Source organism: Temnothorax americanus, unplaced genomic scaffold, assembly GCF_048541705.1.
Source record: "Temnothorax americanus isolate GAGA-0224 unplaced genomic scaffold, ASM4854170v1 Scaffold18, whole genome shotgun sequence".
Lineage (NCBI taxonomy): Eukaryota > Metazoa > Arthropoda > Insecta > Hymenoptera > Formicidae > Temnothorax > Temnothorax americanus.
The window spans coordinates 1,301,162-1,320,433 of NW_027509318.1; the positions used below are offsets into that span (position 1 = coordinate 1,301,162).

At 39.1% G+C, this 19,272-nt stretch overlaps 5 protein-coding genes and 1 long non-coding RNA gene across 10 annotated transcripts; 3 read left to right on the plus strand and 3 right to left on the minus strand.

Moving 5' to 3' along the window:
* The first annotated feature begins 74 nt into the window (after window positions 1–74).
* Window positions 75–735, plus strand: LOC143896200 (uncharacterized). The gene is made up of 3 exons (XM_077403849.1): window positions 75–223; window positions 311–425; window positions 507–735. The coding sequence occupies exons 2-3, from the start codon at window positions 340–342 to the stop codon at window positions 730–732; spliced, it is 312 nt and encodes a 103-aa protein (XP_077259975.1). The 5' UTR covers window positions 75–223; window positions 311–339; the 3' UTR covers window positions 733–735.
* Hacl (2-hydroxyacyl-CoA lyase) lies at window positions 728–7,370 on the minus strand. The gene is made up of 13 exons (XM_077403827.1): window positions 7,229–7,370; window positions 6,093–6,358; window positions 4,530–4,671; window positions 4,183–4,267; window positions 3,420–3,601; window positions 3,061–3,237; window positions 2,733–2,974; window positions 2,282–2,467; window positions 2,126–2,201; window positions 1,647–1,884; window positions 1,462–1,569; window positions 1,171–1,294; window positions 728–1,103 (listed from the first exon to the last, which is right to left on the minus strand). Exons 2-13 carry the CDS (start codon window positions 6,135–6,137, stop codon window positions 1,008–1,010), a joined length of 1,701 nt encoding a protein of 566 aa, XP_077259953.1. The 5' UTR covers window positions 6,138–6,358; window positions 7,229–7,370; the 3' UTR covers window positions 728–1,007.
* LOC143896187 (sialin) lies at window positions 5,014–13,569 on the plus strand. 2 transcript variants are annotated; one of them, XM_077403828.1, is made up of 5 exons: window positions 5,014–5,211; window positions 10,537–11,377; window positions 11,448–11,767; window positions 11,980–12,224; window positions 12,951–13,569. In XM_077403828.1, exons 1-5 carry the CDS (start codon window positions 5,151–5,153, stop codon window positions 13,143–13,145), a joined length of 1,662 nt encoding a protein of 553 aa, XP_077259954.1. In that variant the 5' UTR covers window positions 5,014–5,150; the 3' UTR covers window positions 13,146–13,569. The 2 variants fall into 2 exon arrangements, with proteins under 2 accessions (XP_077259954.1, XP_077259955.1); XM_077403829.1 differs by lacking the exon at window positions 5,014–5,211 and adding an exon at window positions 8,529–8,842.
* Window positions 13,040–17,775, minus strand: Ate1 (arginyltransferase 1). Of its 4 annotated transcripts, none has more exons than XR_013256580.1 (10): window positions 17,635–17,775; window positions 17,336–17,569; window positions 17,049–17,175; window positions 16,806–16,936; window positions 16,310–16,722; window positions 15,226–15,381; window positions 14,796–14,968; window positions 14,431–14,692; window positions 13,916–14,265; window positions 13,040–13,787 (listed from the first exon to the last, which is right to left on the minus strand). XR_013256580.1 is itself a non-coding variant. In XM_077403832.1 (9 exons), the coding sequence occupies exons 2-9, from the start codon at window positions 17,433–17,435 to the stop codon at window positions 14,101–14,103; spliced, it is 1,533 nt and encodes a 510-aa protein (XP_077259958.1). In that variant the 5' UTR covers window positions 17,436–17,569; window positions 17,635–17,775; the 3' UTR covers window positions 13,811–14,100. The 4 variants fall into 4 exon arrangements, 1 of the variants encoding a protein (XP_077259958.1); XR_013256579.1 differs by lacking the exon at window positions 15,226–15,381 and adding an exon at window positions 15,743–15,904; XR_013256581.1 differs by lacking the exon at window positions 15,226–15,381.
* Window positions 17,776–17,941: 166 nt separating this feature from the next.
* Window positions 17,942–18,690, plus strand: LOC143896197 (ARL14 effector protein). Its single transcript, XM_077403845.1, has 3 exons — window positions 17,942–18,086; window positions 18,207–18,469; window positions 18,558–18,690. Exons 1-3 carry the CDS (start codon window positions 18,030–18,032, stop codon window positions 18,649–18,651), a joined length of 414 nt encoding a protein of 137 aa, XP_077259971.1. The 5' UTR covers window positions 17,942–18,029; the 3' UTR covers window positions 18,652–18,690.
* LOC143896201 (uncharacterized) lies at window positions 18,103–19,186 on the minus strand. Its single transcript, XR_013256582.1, has 2 exons — window positions 18,851–19,186; window positions 18,103–18,768 (listed from the first exon to the last, which is right to left on the minus strand). It is a non-coding gene; the product is annotated as an uncharacterized LOC143896201 (long non-coding RNA).
* Window positions 19,187–19,272: the final 86 nt, after the last annotated feature.

Sequence of the window (19,272 nt, forward strand, 5' to 3'; positions counted from 1 at the left end):
TCTACTTTATTGCGACTATTGCGAGTAAATTACTCGATTTACTCGCAACTCGCAATAAAAGCGCGATACGTCGAAGTATCGAAAATCGACAACGAAACATCGATATTTCCTTGCAACTTTACAAATGGCAGCCTCCTATCGTGCGCGCGGATCAAGTCAGAGTCAGAGTCACAAGAGTGGTTACGTTCTTATCGTTTCCGATTTTTGAAACTCTACGACGCCGGTAAATCTTGCCGAATATATTTGCGGAACACGGTTTACAGGTGACTCGCAATATGACTGATTAACGGATTAATAATCTTAATTACAGGTGTATGAATAACTTGTGTAAACGCAACAATGAGGTCTGTCAGGGATTCGGAAACTGACGTCGGGATAACAATCCAGAGAACATTAATTTCCATCAACGACGTTAGTCTGAAAATGTAAAACTTTTACAGTGATTTTTGCGATGGATTACGATCCCCGACGGTGATGGTTGGATTGCATTAATTTTGTGCTTTCAGAAAGAAAGAGTTGGAGCTGATCAAGGAATTTGTGAAGGAAAACGGACACCTGCACGCGGTAGTCAACGCAGCGAATCAAGCGTTGGCCATGCAGGTTCAAGAAATGGGAATGAACATAGAAAAGATCATCAGCGACAGCGAGCGCAATGACAGGTTAGAGCCGAATTTGCTAGGTTCGATCACATCCACAACGGTTACAGAGAAATTTGACCAGATAAATGTCTGAAACATAACTTTTAGGCGTGTATTTCACATTGTACATTTTACACTTTATACCTTTTATCCCTTTGATATGATATGTATATTTAATATATTTTTATAAACCATAGATATATGTAACATATATAAAAAATAAGCTTTAAAATAATACATTTTACTTTGATGCCATTAATTAATAGTCTATAAAACACGATTGTATTAATTAAGGGCCTGTAAAAAATACAGTTCTGAGAAAAGAACCATTGGAATATAACAGCGTTTTGCTGCCTATGGCACATAAATCTATAATTTTGATTCTGTTAGCCAGTTAAATTGTTGCTTCTTTCGATCTGCTTGCGGATTAATCATGATATTTATTAAACTGGGACCATCAACCACCTGAAACATTTTATAATTTATGTATTTTCCATCGATTTTAAAAGAGCTAACTTAATAACGATCTTACCTTGAGAGACAATTTTAATGCCTGCTGAATGTCCTCCACAGTAGTGCAAAAATATCCTTTCTTGTCAAACATTTCCATTAGTTTCTCATAATGAACATTAGCTGTTAAAGAAAACGGAGGTGTCCTGAAAATATAATTTTAATAACCGATGTAAAAGTTTGGATGCGTGGAAGCAGCCGATACATGAGAAAAATTAATTAAGTCAAAAATATCTATCTAATGTTAATATATAATTATCTAAATATTTAAAATATAACTTTTTATGATAAAATTATGTAGAGAGATACATACACTTGCGTAGGATCTCCAGACGCCTGTATCTGCTTGAAGGTTTCTTGATCGAAACCACCATATATACCGTTATTATTGACGATTATAATAATCACGGGTAGTTTGTAACTGCAGAGAAAGGAAGGTCGGTGTCATTACATTCTTCGTGAAACAGCAGTTTTTCTTGATAATTCTACTGGGATTACCGAAACATAGTTTCAATCTCCATGCCGGAGAATCCGAAGGCACTGTCTCCTTCCACGCAAATCACTCTTTTCTTTGGCGCGTTGTCTTTACAATAAAGGGCAGCTGCGATCGCAAATCCAAGCCCTACACCCATAGTGCCGAACGTCCCGGCATCTAGTCTGTGGCGAGGCAGATTGTTCGAAAGAATAGTTCGTCCGATGTCCATCGTATTAGCTCCCTCGGAACAAATAATGCAATCTGCGCGTGTGAAAAGAATGTAGAGATGTAGTATTATAAAGATATATAATATTCAACATGCCATTTTCCAAACTGATATTGCAAATCGATCAATACGTAAGGGAGACATTTTTATTACTGATTCTCTTTTCTTAATTATTAATTGTCAATATAAAATAAAATGCGATATCTTGTGATGAAAAGTAAATATAAATTCTACGAAATCTCTATAGAAGTGTGTATCTGAATGATATGCGTTCACCTTTTGGTAAAACATCTTGAATATGCTTGAATACGGTATAATAATTCAGAGGCACACTGGTGTCCATCGACATTTGCTGTAAATATACAAGGAAACTGTGCAAATTAATCATACGGAAAGAGAATTTTTATTTGAGTCATAATTAAGACAGCTCACGCGAACTGATTGATTATTCTGCTCGGCTTTCGCTACGAGCTCCTTCCACCACGGATGATTTCGGTCGACGTGCCATTTCCGACTTTTCAATGCATTTGCCAGATATTCCGTCGCGGGCGCAATGTCGGATTGTATAGCGACGGCAGACGGCACGGAATTGTGCAATTCTTCGGCACACAAATCGATCTACAGAGTTTTACATTAATATAAAAAATGCGTGCAGCAGTTCATCCAAAATAATTTTTCTCGATCTTCTCGTATAATAACTTTTAGACTTAAATATATTTTTAACATCGTCGTGCGATCTCGTAAAAAAAATACATTTAGTTTAATTTAATTTCTATATAAACAAAGAGATTGCGTAGAAATGAAGTTCCGTCAACGTCGCGTTTTTTAAAAAGTTTTGACGCAATTCATTTTTAAGGGATTACATTAGGGACCACTGATTTACCTGTATAACTTTAACGTCGTTTTGAAATCTGGGTGGGCGTCCAAAGTGCAACATCCAATTTAATCTCGCGCCTAACAATAAAATGACATCGGAATGTTGCAAAGCGTACGTTCGCGCGTTAGAGACGCAACGCTCGTCCGTATCCGGTACAACGCCTTTTCCCATCGGAGTTGGTAAAAATGGTACATCTGTCGAATAGATAAGCTCTCTCGCTTGATCTTCGGCTCGACCATAAGCAGCGCCTGTGTGTACAAAAGGCGTAACGCATAAAGAGAAAGAGAAAGGATGATCGGAATAATGACAATTTTATGTAAATGCATGGGTTTACCTTTGCCGACTATCACCAAAGGTTTCTTCGCCTTTATCAGTAAATTTGCTGCCCGCTCGATTAATTTCGCATCGGGATACGATAGAGGTGCCGGTGGACAGGGTAAAATCTTAGCAATCTTACTTTCATCCACGTTTTGCTTCAATAATGTAGCAGATAAGTCGAGATATGCAGCGCCTGCAAATAATGTAACTATAAATAAAGATGCGAAATAAAAAAAAAATTTATTTAGTTTCTTATTAGAATTTTTTCGCTATCGTGAAGCTTTCTTCATCTCTTTCAGCCGACATCTAGAATTCATTGAGCGTTCATGTTTCCCTAAATTAATGTGAAAACTGTAGAAGCTTGGCCCTTCTCACCTGGTCTACCATAAGTGGCGAGTCGTACGGCCTTTTCGACGTGTAACGGTATGAGTGCGGCTGACGGCGGCCTTGCCGCGTATTTGCAGTACGGTCTACTTGCCTCGACCTGTGGCCATTCCTGAAACCCACCGATACCCTCGTGATCCTCCGGACAAGATCCTCCTAGTACGAGCACAGGCCTACCGAAACAGGTGCTTGATCAAAACACTGATTTTGAATATGTGTTCGCGGTTATTTCTTAACGCGTTGGAAAATTTAATTGTAAGTTATAAATTTTAGCTACAAAACGAGGTGAAATCAATTTCGTATAATTTTTATAGATAACAAAAAATGTGCATTGCATGTCCGAGCCCGGATGTTTTCAGAAGGAAAAATCCACAGACCACAATGACGTAATTGTCACGATGCATCGTTGTGATTTCAATGTAATCAGATCGTAATCATAAGTCAGACGGCAGTTGGATGAACAATTTCCACGACGATTTCCTAGGCACGCAAGAAACAAAATTGCGTCGAAAATTGCCGCACGTGTCGATCTTTCCGTAAGATACGAAAAAATAATTAATTAATTCACCTCTCCGTTCCATCGAGAATCTACTGTATATTACGTATTCTCATGTATTATACATAAATGAGCTCTGATGTTTCATATTCTGATGATACTTTATTTTCACGGTTATATTGCCGACGATATGTACTTCGTTTAACATGATTTCAGCAAGTTATCGAGATACTGTGAATCGCATGATTCAATGCTCACCAACAATTTACTTGCGCGTTTGCCATACCGCTAATAACGTGCAGCAATCCCGGACCAGAGACACACAACACCACCGCAGGTTTCCCTAGATGAAAATTCTATATTTTATATATATATAAGTTTATCTTTTTCATTTTATTTATTTTCCCGCTCTTATTTATTTCACTCGTTTCGTTAAACAGCGATCTAATCGCTGTTGTAAAACGTCTAATCGAGCGACAGAATTATCGCGTTTTGTAACGTTGATTGTGACTTTGTCACATAAATTATCCTTTTCCACACTTTCGAGCATACACATTAATATTGAAACGCATATATAATTCATATAAAAAAAAACTTCTACTTACTCGTTAAATATCCGTAAGCTTGCGCGGCGTAACAGGCGGCCTGCTCGTTTCTAAAACCCAGGTACTGCATACCAACGGATTGCATAGTTAAAGCCAAATCAATCACAGGGTGCCCCATGATACCGAAGACATAAGTCAAGCCCTGTACGCAATATGTAATACAGCGTAAGAAAGCGTTATCTCGGAGTAACACGGACATAAATATGAATATTTGTGTATAATTTTACATTATAACGCACATATGGATTTTCTTCTGTCTTTACATATTTCTCACGCTTAAATATGCATTAATAGGATCGATAAAAGCGTAATTGAACGTACTTTGAAAGAAAATTTAAGCTATATAGGAAGTTTCCGTTTTCGTCTTTGTTTCACATTTACTCTAATCTTTTCTCTCCTCTCTCTTCAACTCATATCTCTTTATTTCCTCCAAAAAGATTAAACAAGAAATCGGTCTATGACCGTAATGTATATAAACGTTATATTTATCAGGGGATAGATAATGCATCACGGCCCCGATGAACTCGCACGAAATGGAAATGAAACGCAGACTTCGCGTTTGTTGTAGCTTCAGTAGCTCAGAACTTTCAATGATATACGGTAAATAACAATCGGCGCACAATGTTCGGCATGTATCAAGAGTACGACGAGCGTAGGCCGTTAATTGCACCGCCAAGAAAGCGTAAGTGTTAATTATACGATCGCGATAAGAACCGATTCGCATTCGCGTTGCACGAACGAATTTGACTTTGCGATAAGCGCGCGCGTGTCGCAAAATCGCTTATATTGCGCTACGGATACCGGATACGAATCCAAGTTGCAATAAGTGCTCCGTAAAATTAGTCCTATCCTCGACTTGCTCCGACATCCGTTGTCAACAATTGTTACGTCAAATCATCAGCGTATCATCATTTCGACTTTTCGAGCGTATCAAATCTCTCGTCTCTTGCCCGTGCAAGAAATGTAAATTATTATTCACTGATATATGTTACGTATCTGCAGCTGGAAAATCTTATACGAAGTGTTAATTATATTGCTTCTACCTCGTGTATTATGTGCCCTGTGGTTTATTTTTGTTCAAAGTATAATATTATCAGAGGATATACTACACTACTACAGCATATTATTCGAAACAAAACAGTGTGATTTACGAAAATTACGTGACGATAATAATAAAAGATTAAAATCACATAAATTTATTTAGTATTAAACGAGCATAAAAAATGTAGTAAAGTCAAAAAGTCGGTGGTTCATTGGAAAACCAATACGATCTCGATCCTCGCTATAGACTACAGAGAGTACAGAGCGAGATCGTGATAAACAAAAATGCAAATTTGATCACGTGACTCGTGTGAACACGGTGATCATAACCTTCAAATCAGTTTTTTTCTGCGAAACAGTATTCGAGTCTCGAGATGCAAAATTGTTTAAACTGGCGGTCTCAGGAGAGACCTGCGGGAGCTTTCTCAAAAAGTCCATCACAGATTCCACAGGAATCAAGGATACGCAGTTCGGAAGCTGATTATTAAATATAGCGTATATCGCGGGATCCACGGGCCGTACTTGCTCCTTCAGGGCCTCCGCTGTGATTAGATTTCCGTTCTTCATCCTGACACGGCACGTCCGATCTCCTTAATGGATACGCAATTAACCAGATGTACGTCGTCGTTCGCTGAATACGTAAATGTCAACTCGCTCCTCGTCGTTATCAAGCCGCGACTAATCGCTACGACCGTTGTACTCTCGTGCTCCGTAACACTTCGTAATGACAGTCAAGTTTAAACATTCGTACACAGCTGATATCTCATGCTGCTCGACGTCATCGCGCGCTGAAAAACAAATTTATAAATTAATTTCAAAAGTTTTCATAATTATAATTTTAAGAGACATTTTCAAGTCGTCGCTAATCACTGTGTACAACGTTAATTATTATAATTTTAAGTTACTATCTATATGTATAAAATGTGAATAAACCATAAAAAGAATATGAATAATAATAAATATGAAAAATATGAATTTAAAGTCGCAATGATGATAAATATATCTAATCTTAAGATAAAGTATATTGTATTAAGTAAGATATATTTTGAACGATATATATGAGAAATAAAAGAATTTATAAAATCCTTACATCTCGAATCTATGTATATGCATTACTCAAAAGAGTTTTATTTCTACCTTTTTTAATCCGCCACTTAAATGCAGAATTCGAAATTTTACTTCATAATAATTTAAAGGGTATACATCTCTCTCCAAACAGTTACGGAATAAAATTTTGGCGACTAACATAATATGATAATTGATATAATAAATTAGTTATGCCGGTCAACGAGTAGAAAGCCGGTAGAAAGTGAAATAGGAAATGGCTCGCAACGCGAATGTCGTTACAACGAAAATTGTGAAATGGCGAGTCATAAATAGATTGCGATGTATCCTAAAAAAGTATAATATATTAATAGAATGTGCTCTATAGGAATCTCATTTCTATTTCCATTTAAATCGATGCATTAAATACCGGAAAGAAGAAAGAGTAAAGAGGAAAAAGGAATTTTGAAAAGTGACAAAATATCTATGACAATATTAACTGCGCCTTTATACTAAAGACAAGTTACATTTTTACTATCATTGCACCCTATAAACAAAATCTATATTAAATTGTGATAAGGTTTCTCTTCTGAAAAAATACTGTTGCAGCTGACCTTGTCTTGTTTATCAGTTATGCGTTAGCTGATTTATAGTAGACAGCACGCACACACTTATATATGCGTTATTTCCAAAGCTAAAGATTTTCCGCATCTTGGACCTTTCAATCGAGACAGGAATCTCCCGGAAAACCTCCATTTATAACTTCCTGAAACAAAATATAAGTACAAATTTTAGTGCATTATTTTTGTGAGAAAATTATTACTTTGCCAGAATATATGACGGAACATAAAATATAAAATAGAAGTTTTTGACGAACTCTATTTTTATATTGCCAATAATATTTTTCTAAGCAGAAATATGGAATATATTTCTGCTTTTTTAGAATATATCATTGATTAAAATTTAAATTTATATATTCGTTTACTAAACTAAAAGAATTTTTGCTACTAATAGCTTTTGTCGGAATTAAAAATTCTCTATGTCAGGTCAAGGTCTGCTTGGAATAGATTTAAATACATCACGTTATAGTGAAGTTTAATAGAACGCACGTAAATCGGCCTGCATGCCATCCTCGCAGATAAAAGCTTAATGTTGCACGCACGATTTACGTTTGCATAATGGGTCGATAACATTAAAACGTGCTACGTGTCGTTCTTTGTCCTCGAACCGTTATTTTTTATCTACACTATTTATAATAAAAACACGATTTTTCAGAAACTTATATATACATATAAAACTTATTTGCGTCTATTCATAGAAACTATATGTAACAGCTTTTACTTTTTATCGTATCAATTTGTATAATTGTATTTTTATTATTTTGTTCTTCTTTAACATACTGATGTATTTTCAGTAGAGCAACTGTCGAAGTTTCACATTTAACACTAAACAAAGCCGTCACAGCAACTTTTCGCGATACACGCAAATTCGATTTTAATTACATTTGATAGAATCTCTATATTTTAAAAAGATAATTCAATGACAAAGTCGCTACTATTATTTGTTCCGCAAAATGCACCTTCCGAAAGGATTCTTGTTGAAATTTTTAAAATTAAAAGATTTAACCCTAATCCCTCCAACCATGCCTTTCGTGTCCCACACGTTTCCAACGTCGTTTGTTCCGGAAAACTAACGGCCGTGGGATAATCCCCCCCCCCCATCCCTAAAGAAAGTTATTATAGTATAGGGAACATCAGGTAGAAATTTCAGAGCCCTAGCTGGAATTTCTCCAGAGCTAGGGCTTTGAAATTTCTACCTAATGTTCCCTTTACTCTCGAAACGACAAACAGTCAAAATGACGGAAAAAACGTTGGAGAGATTAGGGTTAACGTTAATTTCTATTGCAAAAAAAAAAAGAAGATTTGTAGATAATTTGCCGAACTTTAACAACAATTTTTTTTTTTCACTTCTCCAATTCTTCCTATACTTCTAAGAGTGGGCTCTCTTGTTCCCTGCGTGGGGGTATAAATAAGCTCCGTGTTCAATGACTGTTTTGCGGAGTTAGACGACGAACGACATTCAAACGGTGATGATCGACGTGCGAGAATCCCGAAAAATCGTTGAAAACATTTGTTTGTGAAAAAGTGTCTTTCTGTGTTTATTCCCGAATTAAAAGTATAATATGAAGCTCCAAAGATTTCAACGGCGGCTCTGTCAATCATTATCACGTGAGTCAAATTTTTCGAATCTCTGCTTATTTTCCTGTAGAATTTGTCCACATTGCAATATTTTAGAATTAAAAGATTTAGCATTAATTTTCCATTGCAAAACGACTCAAAACTGAAATTCAGAAATCGTTCTGACAATCGTTTAAATCTCAGAATCTTTGCTTGTCTCATAAATTTAATTTAAAGATATTACAATAGAGTTTTGCATAAAAATTCGCGGAATTGATATAACTCTAATTTTCTTATTATATTCGTTTGTGTTCAATTTGTTACAATATATAATCTGTTCATCTTTTTCGAGCACGAACTTCGCAATTTCCTTCGCATATGCGTTTGTAAGTTTTCACTAAATTGTTATCCTAACAATATAAAGAACACACTGTAAAATGTTGACAGACTTCTTAGATATAACGATAATAATTGTTCGTTTTATGTATGTACAATAAGTCTATAGCTATGAGACGTGAAGAACTGAAAAAGAAATAATTACACACACACGCAAGTAATGAGGCGCCAATAAGGCTACCGTTACAACGCTTTACTGATAACAAAAAAAAACAATAGTTAGACACACGTGCTAACAATTTCCGAAGTCTAACGATACTTTCACTCTCCATATTTTGGAATAGCGATTTTTATGGATCGAGCGGCTTCAAAATTAATACTTTGTATTAATTTGAACATGGATTGTCAACTCGAAACATCTGTAAAATACTTGGAATACTTTGAACAGATGCATTGCATATTTTCGCGATGTGTGGTAAATATTTGCGTAATGTACTCATATAAATATATATATACCTCGTAGAGAGAACTCGAAATCGCGTAATTACAATTTTTTTAAAATCTCTTCTTCACGTGCACGAGAGTGTGCGATGACACGATAACGGTTTCACTGAACTGAACACATCGACAGAATTGTAAATGCAATTTGCAAATGATTCAAGATTTGCAATGACATTGTGAGAGAAACTGAATGCATTCACGAATCTAGTTGGCATGGTAATGCAACGCAATTCTGTCAATCGGCTGCGAATTTTTCCGCTTCTCCGAACATTATTCCTAAATGCGGGCATTACGCGAAAACGTGCTCTCGATTCGCACTCCGGCGTGTTTCTGGAAACTTTTACGTAAGTACGGATCGTTCGACGAAAGTAATCACGGCGAAACATCAGGAGAGATATAGGCGATTGTTATTAGACTAGTGCGCAGGTTATTCTCCATTTTTTGCTCTTTTTTCAAGATAACATTCTCGAAGAACTCTCTCTTTAATATGTTTCTAATCTGAAACATGTTCAAGGGTAAAAGAGTGCCACAATACATATTAAAGGAAAAATAAGAAATATTTTTATTTTCATAATACTTATTATCTCTATATAATCTATCTGCAAACATGGATTTTCCAACATCCTATTTCAGAAGTCGTAACTTTCCTACATCCTGCAAAGCTGTGAAATAATGTTAATATCATTAGAAACATATCTGCTTTGATTTGTCATCAATTTTTTCTTTTATTTAAAGTTGATAGTCTTTTTAGAAAATATAAATATATAAGCACAAAAGTTTGTAGTTTTAAAAATATTTTAATTCCTCACACGAATTAAAACTCCTAAAATAAATTCTCCATTTAAGGAATTAGACTGATCTTTGCGGAGCGGGAAAAATATCACACTGGAGATTTCTTTTTTCTGCAGGATGGATTCCGATACGCATTTGGATCTGCGTGATGATGTTCACCGCTTGCTGGACCAGCTACGCGTGCCGCTTGCAAATGCCGATTCTGGTGGTACCGATGATCGAGGAGCCGCCGATCAATCGCACGGTCAGCGGTGTGTGCGCGTTCAACGAGTCTCGACGACGCCGCGACATTGTCATCAATCCACTCGACCCTGCCAGCTATCTGGACCAATATGTTCTGGATCTCGTCCAGGAAGAGCGGGATAGGAAACTGCTGCGTTCGTTGCAACGTCGCCAAGCGCAACCAGTCGCGACGCGATCATCAGATACACCCCTCGCATTTTTTAGCGGCCTGCCATTCGATTGGTCCCCGACGGTGCGGGGCCAACTGCTGGCCAGCTACGCTTACGGCAACGTACCCGGCAACTTCATCGGCGGCTGGTTGTCTCTGAGATACGGGCCACGTCGCGCAATTCTCTGGACATCGGTCCTGGCCGCGTTGATCTCGCTAATCACCCCGATTCTGGCACAGTGTCATTGGGGCTTGTTACTGTTCTCCAGGATCATCATCGGCATCACTGGCGGTGTCACCTTTCCCGCGTGTCATACCATGGTAGCAAAGTGGGCACCGCCGCACGAACGGACGCGCTTCATCTGGTCCTTGCTGGGTGGCACGTTTGGTACGATACTGACCTATCCAATGATAGCTGGTATCGCGGAGACCCTGAACTGGGAATCCGGCTGGTACATACCATCCCTGTTGATGCTAATGTGGGTCTCCGTGTGGGCACTGGTCGCCTATGACTCGCCAAGGGAACACCCGAGCATCACTGCCGAAGAGAAGGACTACATTTTAACGTGAGTCACGAGACCGACTAATACTTCTTTTGCAATCAAATCGGTTTAATGACTGACGCGATTCTTGTAGCGCTCAAGCGGGAACGGTGCGCCCCGAGAAACCCCGGTGGAAACAGACCCCGATGCGGGAGATATTAACATCGGTGCCGTTTATCAGTTTGATCATATGCCATTTCGGGAATCTCTTCTTATTGTTCTTCTATCAAAACTCGCTCATGCTGTACTTGACGAAAGCGCTGGGATTTCAATTAACGAAAGGCGGCGCCGCGGCCGGCGCGCCGTGGGGCGCCAGGATGCTATTCGGGTTCTTCTTCAGCTGGGCGGGTGATACCATCAAGAGGAAGCAGCTCATCACCGTTACCCTCTTGCGCAAACTTGCGACTACATTCTGTAAGCGTACCATGCAAAACGGCACAAATTGCGATAGAAGTCAAACTGTATTCAAACGCAAATGACACGAGTTCTTTCAATCGTGTGAATTACTAATATTCGCACTATTATCCGAATTATTAACATTCGTATCCCGAAATTGTCGGACATCCAGATCGAGTACATTGAGAATTCGGATTAACGATTCAGTAATCAGAATTTCATTCTTCTAGCGCATCTTATACCGGGCGTCTTCCTGATATTAGTCGGCTACGTCGGATGTGACTTCGTACTAGCGAACGTCTTTCTGTTCCTGGCATTGGGCTTCAACGGCGCTGCCCTTATCTCCAATCTGTCGAACAATCAAGATCTCGCGCCGAACTTTGCTGGTTTCCTTTATGGTATCATGAATACAATCGGTAGCAGTTCCGGCATGATTATCCCGCCGATAGTCGAAGAAATAGCTGGCAAATACGGGGTAAGTCTGCTTCAAATCGATTTAATGAAAAAATATATACTAACTTTTGTCAAAATTAAGTGGAAGTTATGATCCATTGATTCTAATCGATTATCTTTCAATTTCAAATCTTTCACTTGTTAACTCTCCTTTGCAACTCGTGTCTTAAAAATTATCTACGGTACAATAATACCGTTACATTTATTTTATTATTTCTATCTGTTTAAACTGCTTATCCGCAGTCTAATTGTGTAACTCGCGTAATCACGTGATTAATTGTGATCGTCAAGATCGTCTGCATCCCGAGCTGTCATTCCTCGTTTATGTGACGTTGCATAACAGCATGACAATACATGACATAAACAGCCAAATGCGACTGGCTCTCTTATCTACAGCTGAAACAGGTGTAGATAAGAATACCGAAGAATAAACATCGAACATCTCTTTAACAACTTTGACAATCTTGATCGTGCGGCTCGAGCGCGAGCCTCGACAGGATAATTCTCCGAATCGAAAAAGAAGAGAGACAGCGGACACATGCGACGTTACGCAAGCGGAAACGCTTAGAGCGGCAAGTCCCCGGTTGTCCTCGCGATAAAAGGATTGCCTTCCTCTTTGATTCTTTTGTGCGCAAATTGTATTCCGGGTCACTTTCTTCTTCAATCTTTAAGCGCTGTTTGTTTCTTGCACTTACGATCCTTCTTGTACGAAGATTTTAACATAGATCAATTTTTTCCTTTGCACTAGAATCCGATCGACAGATGGCAGATACTCTTCTGGATAGGCGCCGCAGTGTGCATTGGGAGTATGGTTGTGTTCCTGTTCGGAGGTAGTGGTAATATACAAAAATGGAATGAACTACGACCGCTTGAGGGACCGAAGGAAAATGTGGAGGCTGGACAAACCAATTTGGAGCCTATCGATAATACTGCGCGAACTTAACCGACGGTTCTAAAGAATTCAAAATCTTTGTCTAGCAATGACACGTCGTAAACGGCACGATAAAAAAGTTTAATTATTGATAAGGATGTTCCTTTATAAGAATCTAGGAAACATTTGAAAAAGACTGAAAAATTAGGACGTTCTTAAGGAAGATTAGAAAAAAGTGAACTGAAGATTGTTTGAAGACTTTTAAAAGATGTTTGAGACACTAAGCTATTCAAAGGATGCCCGAAATAGAAATAGAAATATTTAAAAAATGTCTACAAGATCAGAACACTTAAAGAACGTGTACAATATAATTATATCGCATAGTCCTTTGCATAACTTCGTGTTCGTTATTTATCTATCTGTTTCATTAAACTTCTTTATATATTTATATCGTCAGATCACTATATAGTTAAATAAAAAATTATCATTTCGTTTATTTCATTTTATCTTCGCAATCAACTGACGCACATATCAGATGGCCCGAAACTACTGAACCGAGATCATCTCGTGTATATGCAAGAATCGAATAATATCAAAGTGATAATAACGTAGTAATAAATATAATAATTTTTACCTGAACTTTTTGTATCTTTAATAATTCAATAATCCGTTACATATAAAATGCCATGTCAAGGAAAAAAGGAGAATAAGGATCTGTGAAAAAAAAGTTAGATTAATTAAGCAATAAATAATGATTATTAATATTCAAAATAATGATTATTAAGAAACTAAATTAGTTTTTTTTTTAACGTTCCACAACAAAGGACGGTTACATATCTTACATTATCTAATCATAGTATTCAATCGCTTGCATCACAGATTGAATTAATAATCTTCTAAGAATGAGTTCAATCTTTTTTTTTTGTACACAAACATCAGCCAGTAATTTCTGAAGTAGCCACCAAAGTGTCCTTCCACGATGATCCTTAAGACGTAATATCTTTACTCAGCTTTACACATAAAATAATCACTCTCTAGAATAGCGAAAGAGCAGCATTCCTCGCGCACACGGCATTCCAACAAGTCTGGCATATTCCTCCACCTCGCGTTTTTCCTCACGCGTCTGGTACGTTTTTCGCTGCGTTCTGTATTTTTTATATGGCATCGCAATATTCTTATATAGTACCAATACCTAAAGAGAAAATGTTTCAGTAGAACGACGAACATTTTTTAACACTACAATAAAACTTGACAAATTTTACAGTTAAAATTTTCGAATGGTGAAAACAACACACACGTGATCGCACTTTTGCGATAAAGGCGTAATAATTGTTTGTAAAATTATCGGAAGGTATACCTCTTCAACGTCGACTACACCATTTTCGTCGATGGCGTTGATTTCGTCGTTCAGACGACTGTACTTTTCGTTGTTCAATTTAGCTAGGCAGGAGTCGATGTCGCACCATACATACGTCTCCGGGCATAGAAGCTTCGAAGGCCGCATTCTCGCTTTGTATCGCATCTTCGGACATGTGTGAATGTAAAAACCCATGTAATAGTATTTCAGATTATTTGCGACTTTGTTGAGCTGTCTCGTTAGATAAATCTCTCGAAGAGAACTAGAAACAACACATTTATTCAGAGATTTAGCTAATCTGCGAATTTAATCACACGTATCGTGACTAAATATCTATAAAAAAGTAAACTTTAAGGACTACAAACCTAAAAGTTCCGAGAGAGAGTTGACTATATGCCGGATCGTAAAAAAAGTACACGCTCGAAATGCACGACGGCAGAATGTCTATCACTCCCACCGCTATCAATTCGTTATCCAACCAATATTGCTCGTGAAAAGAGCCGTATCCGTGAGGTGGTCCACTATCGGGTATCCATTGCTTTAAAATATTACATTATTTTAGGTCCTAGGTTTCGCTTTATCTTTATAACGACTATCACATACCAATGGTCAAAGTGTGACCCAGTTTAAAGACATTATAGACTCTGCGCTTTCGCAAAGCACAAAATAATATTCGCGTAACAATACTATGCATAAATGAGTATTTCTATTCACGCTTAATGCATAAAAAGAAAGATTCTCAAAATTATTATCCGTATTATTAATAAACACAAAGAGATTAGATACAAAGTGTACCTGCAAGGGACTCCTTACAAGGAAGCTGAAGAATGATTTTTTATCACATTGATCCGGTGTATCGCCGTGAATCGCCATTTGATATTTTTTATAAAGACTCGCGCTTGTGTCGAGCGTGTTCGCGAACTCGTCCGACATTACTCTCACCAATTTCATCTGACAACGTTATAAAAAAAGTTTGCAATATCCAACAAATAAAGTAACACCTAACGTGGAAATTATTATCGTCATCGAACGCAATCGCGAGTTCCCTGTTTGATTAAGAGGCGAGGTCCACTTTGCTCCAATCACGATACAGCTGTCTCCATACAGCATTAATTTTGTCATCGCGAAATCGCCAGTGTAACTTGCCATTAATGTATCGCGACACGATTGTACGACTTGGAGTAGAATTAACCAATTCCAATAACGGTTGAAAATAAAAAATTGAATCGAAAGCGCAAAGTTTCTATCTATTACAACTTTTTGCACAGTTACCGTATAACAGGCTTGTCTACAATTTAAATCTAGAAATTACCTGCAGAGGCGACTTGATAAGAAATCTCGTGTACCGTTGCTCCGTGAGCTTCTCAGCCGGTACTCCGTGTATCGCGTTCTGATACTTTTTATAAAGCTCGTAAGACTCTTTCGAAGTCTTTAGATATTCGGAGCTTATCGGCGCAGTTCGAACCAGTCTCAACTTACAAAAGTGAACAACTTAAAAAACACAAATCTCTATCCGAACAAGGAAGCGAATAACTATCGCAATAAAATATACGTAAACTCGTTGCGATTAGTTTATAATCAAATCGCAAGATCGGCAAGGTAAACGATGGAAAAATGATACGGATCAATGATTTCGCGGTGCAACTCAGCATTAAAGTAGCACTATTAGCAAGTATTTACCGCTATTATTGGATTTTCGATCGTCATCCGTCTTTGATGTGACAAAAATTGGAGAAAAGAGGACCATACCCCGACAAGGACGCGTATAATAAATAAGAAAGAATGCTATTTTTGTAAGTAATAAGCAATAAGAATGAAGATCTGAGAGAGATAAATTAAATAATGGTTTCTCAGAGTTTAATCGTCGATGTCGCATTACCTCCAACTTCTTCGATCCGGTGTGCACTTCTTCAAATAATTCCTCTATGCTCTTAGCACTGTTCTGTCGTTTCTTTTCTTTCACGATGCTCTCGATCTCGCTCTGCGATTTACCTTGAGCCACCAACTTATTTTTCTTACGTTCTATACGTAAGAATTTCGCCTTTTTGCAAGGTACCGCATCGGCGATTTCATTTCTAACACGCAGGGTACCTTTGCCGTTGGAATTTGTTAGCTGTGCTTGACCGCTACTCGATACGGAAGTAGAATTTTTCAGAGTTTCCGTTTTTACCGAATCGATAGACAATCTTCCATCAACTTCATCGTCGACAGATGAAACATTAATCTGAGACTTATCTTTTTGCGCTTTCGTCAAGTGCTTAGGATAATTCGGTGCTTCTTCGTTGCTTATATCTATAAATATAATAAAACTAATAAGCAATCCGCGAATGTTATCACTATTACAAACAGATCCTTCAGAATTGTATAAATTTTACCTATGTTGTCTCGTCGATCCTCATCCGTACCTCCAGCACCGTCGTCCGTCAATTCGTTTCTCAGAAACTTGATCGTACGCTTTAAAATCTTTTTCTGAGACTTTGATATTCTAAAATCTAGTGCCTCGCATCTAAAAATCATTGGTCATACACGTCGTTCAACTCATCGCTTCAATCCGTATCGCTCAAAGTTAAGCAAGACTCAGTCCCGCTCTCAAACCAGGAATCAAGAATGTTACTCACTTAATGGTATACTGTGGACAGCAGGTCTGATTCATCGTGGGTTTATAACAGTAGCAGCCGCTTCGCCTCCATCCCCTGTCTATCAAATTTTGATAATCTTGCACCGTCAACGAGTGCGCCCACATACCTGCGCAACGAACAAACGACTCGGCGATATAAAACTCAAACTTACGCCAGTGTTTCGGCTTGCTCTCTACAGTTTTCAACTATATCAGAGCGATGTGAAAACGTCCCGAGGCTCTGCGAGGCAGAGCGCCTCGACGAACGGCAAAAATTTTCGCGCTCACCATGACTGAAGTTCGCGTTGGGGTTCTTGCAGTAGCCGCATCGGTAGCCCTCGTGTTCCGCGTAGTACTCCACGATGCCGTACGACTGCCTGCCGGCCATCTCGACGATTTTCCTATCGTTGCTCGGATTCCGCTGCGACGTGCTGGACGAACGTCGTCGAAGGTCGAAGGCCTCGCTCGAGCGCGAACGCGTCTGAAGTCAGGCACTTCCGGATCGTACTCGTACGACACAGGCTGTAGGTTAATTCAAAGCTCATTTCTCTATCCGTCGATTTAACAATGTATAAATCGTCATTTACCTTCCAACGTCACGCTTTTATTGTTTGCAACCTCGTAAAACTGTCAAAGAGTTAAGGACCGTCAAACGCAGCTCTGAGTCACGACGCACCATTATCCAGATACGACGCGCCTCGCTCGCCAGAGTGCCCAACCTCCTCGGGTATAAACGATCCGGAGCGCAACCGAGCCTGACGTCCTAACCTATCGTCTCGGTTGAAATTATACGCAAACTCATAAAATCCGGTAACAAAATTATTTAACGAATTAAAGCATTTAAATCCACGTCGTTACGTACTTCGAGTTAAAGATCGTTTCTTATTTTTAGAAAACCTCCGGAAGAACATTTATTTGTATCAATGATATCGAGCAAGTAGGCATCGCGGAGGACAAGTGTTTTTAGAAACTTGTGCGCGGGATGGAGAGTTCCGGCGAAAGTGCGTCGAGCAATCAGGCACCTGCTCGCGGCGAAAGAGTAAGAGCTTCGTTCGATCGTTTACCTGAAAAAAAAGCGGAAAAAAAAAACGAAAAAAAAAATTTGATCGCCAAGGAAAAGACGGACGGTTTTACAATCATTCCGACTTTGCGTTCGCAGAAGAGTACTCGGGGCTCGAGGCAAAGGGCCGTGGATAGCTTGAGCAAGAAATTCTTGAGGAACTTCGATCCGGAGCACAGCGAACGAGAGAAGCGCAAGCTGTATCGTCGATTGTATCAGAGCTACAGGAAGCACCTGTACAACGACGTGGGCATTTTTATACGGACGTCGGACGATCTTTGCGACTGCTTGAGCTTGGATTGTCCTGGATGCCATTTTCCGTGCCCTAAATGTTCTTCCCCGAAATGCGCCCACGACTGCAGGTAAAACTCTACTTTCCATATCTGGCGAAACGCCTATAGTCCGTTCCGTCGCGAGGTACTTAATCCATTGGCATCGTGACTTTGTCAGAAATAATCGCAAATGGACCTACGATACCATCTATTGCGAAGGAACCGATCTTGCGATAAAGAACCCACTGCTGAAAGAGCCCGAACCGAAGTGAGAGTGTAAAAAACAAACGCGCAAATGCGTATATCTGTAAGTACCCGTACATAAAGTACCCTCAGGAATTACTGGATTCTCATGTCGTTACTTTTATATAAATTGCAACAATAAATTCCTGAAACGCAAAGAAGAAGAAATGTGCTTTCGCGCGACACACGCGTCTCGGAACGAGTCTTCCAGGGCGTCGCGAAACGTACAAATAATTTTACGTTATTTAATCGAATTTCGCCGGATTCAATTTTCGGGGCTGAAATCTCCGCGCGGAGACGGCGATCCCGCTGCAAATCGATTTCGCTGAACGTACGTCGCCCCCAGGGTGCACCCTCGCGCGGTCACGCCACTGACGGCGCGTACACCCGCGCTCAACCCACACACGCACGTGGAAGCGCTATTGATTTTCCCGCGGCGCTTTCGGCGACGCGACGGTGCGTATACACACGTCACGCGTAGCGCGCTTCGTTTTCATCCGTGAAATCGTCGCAAGTTCGCGCGATTCGGGAAAGGAAGGAAAATAAAGAAACAGGCAAGATCGTATATACCGTCACGGCTCGCGAGTCCGTCGTCGATCGGGGCGTATAAAAAGAAAAAGCGACGCGCGGCCAACGCCGCTTCCGCGCGA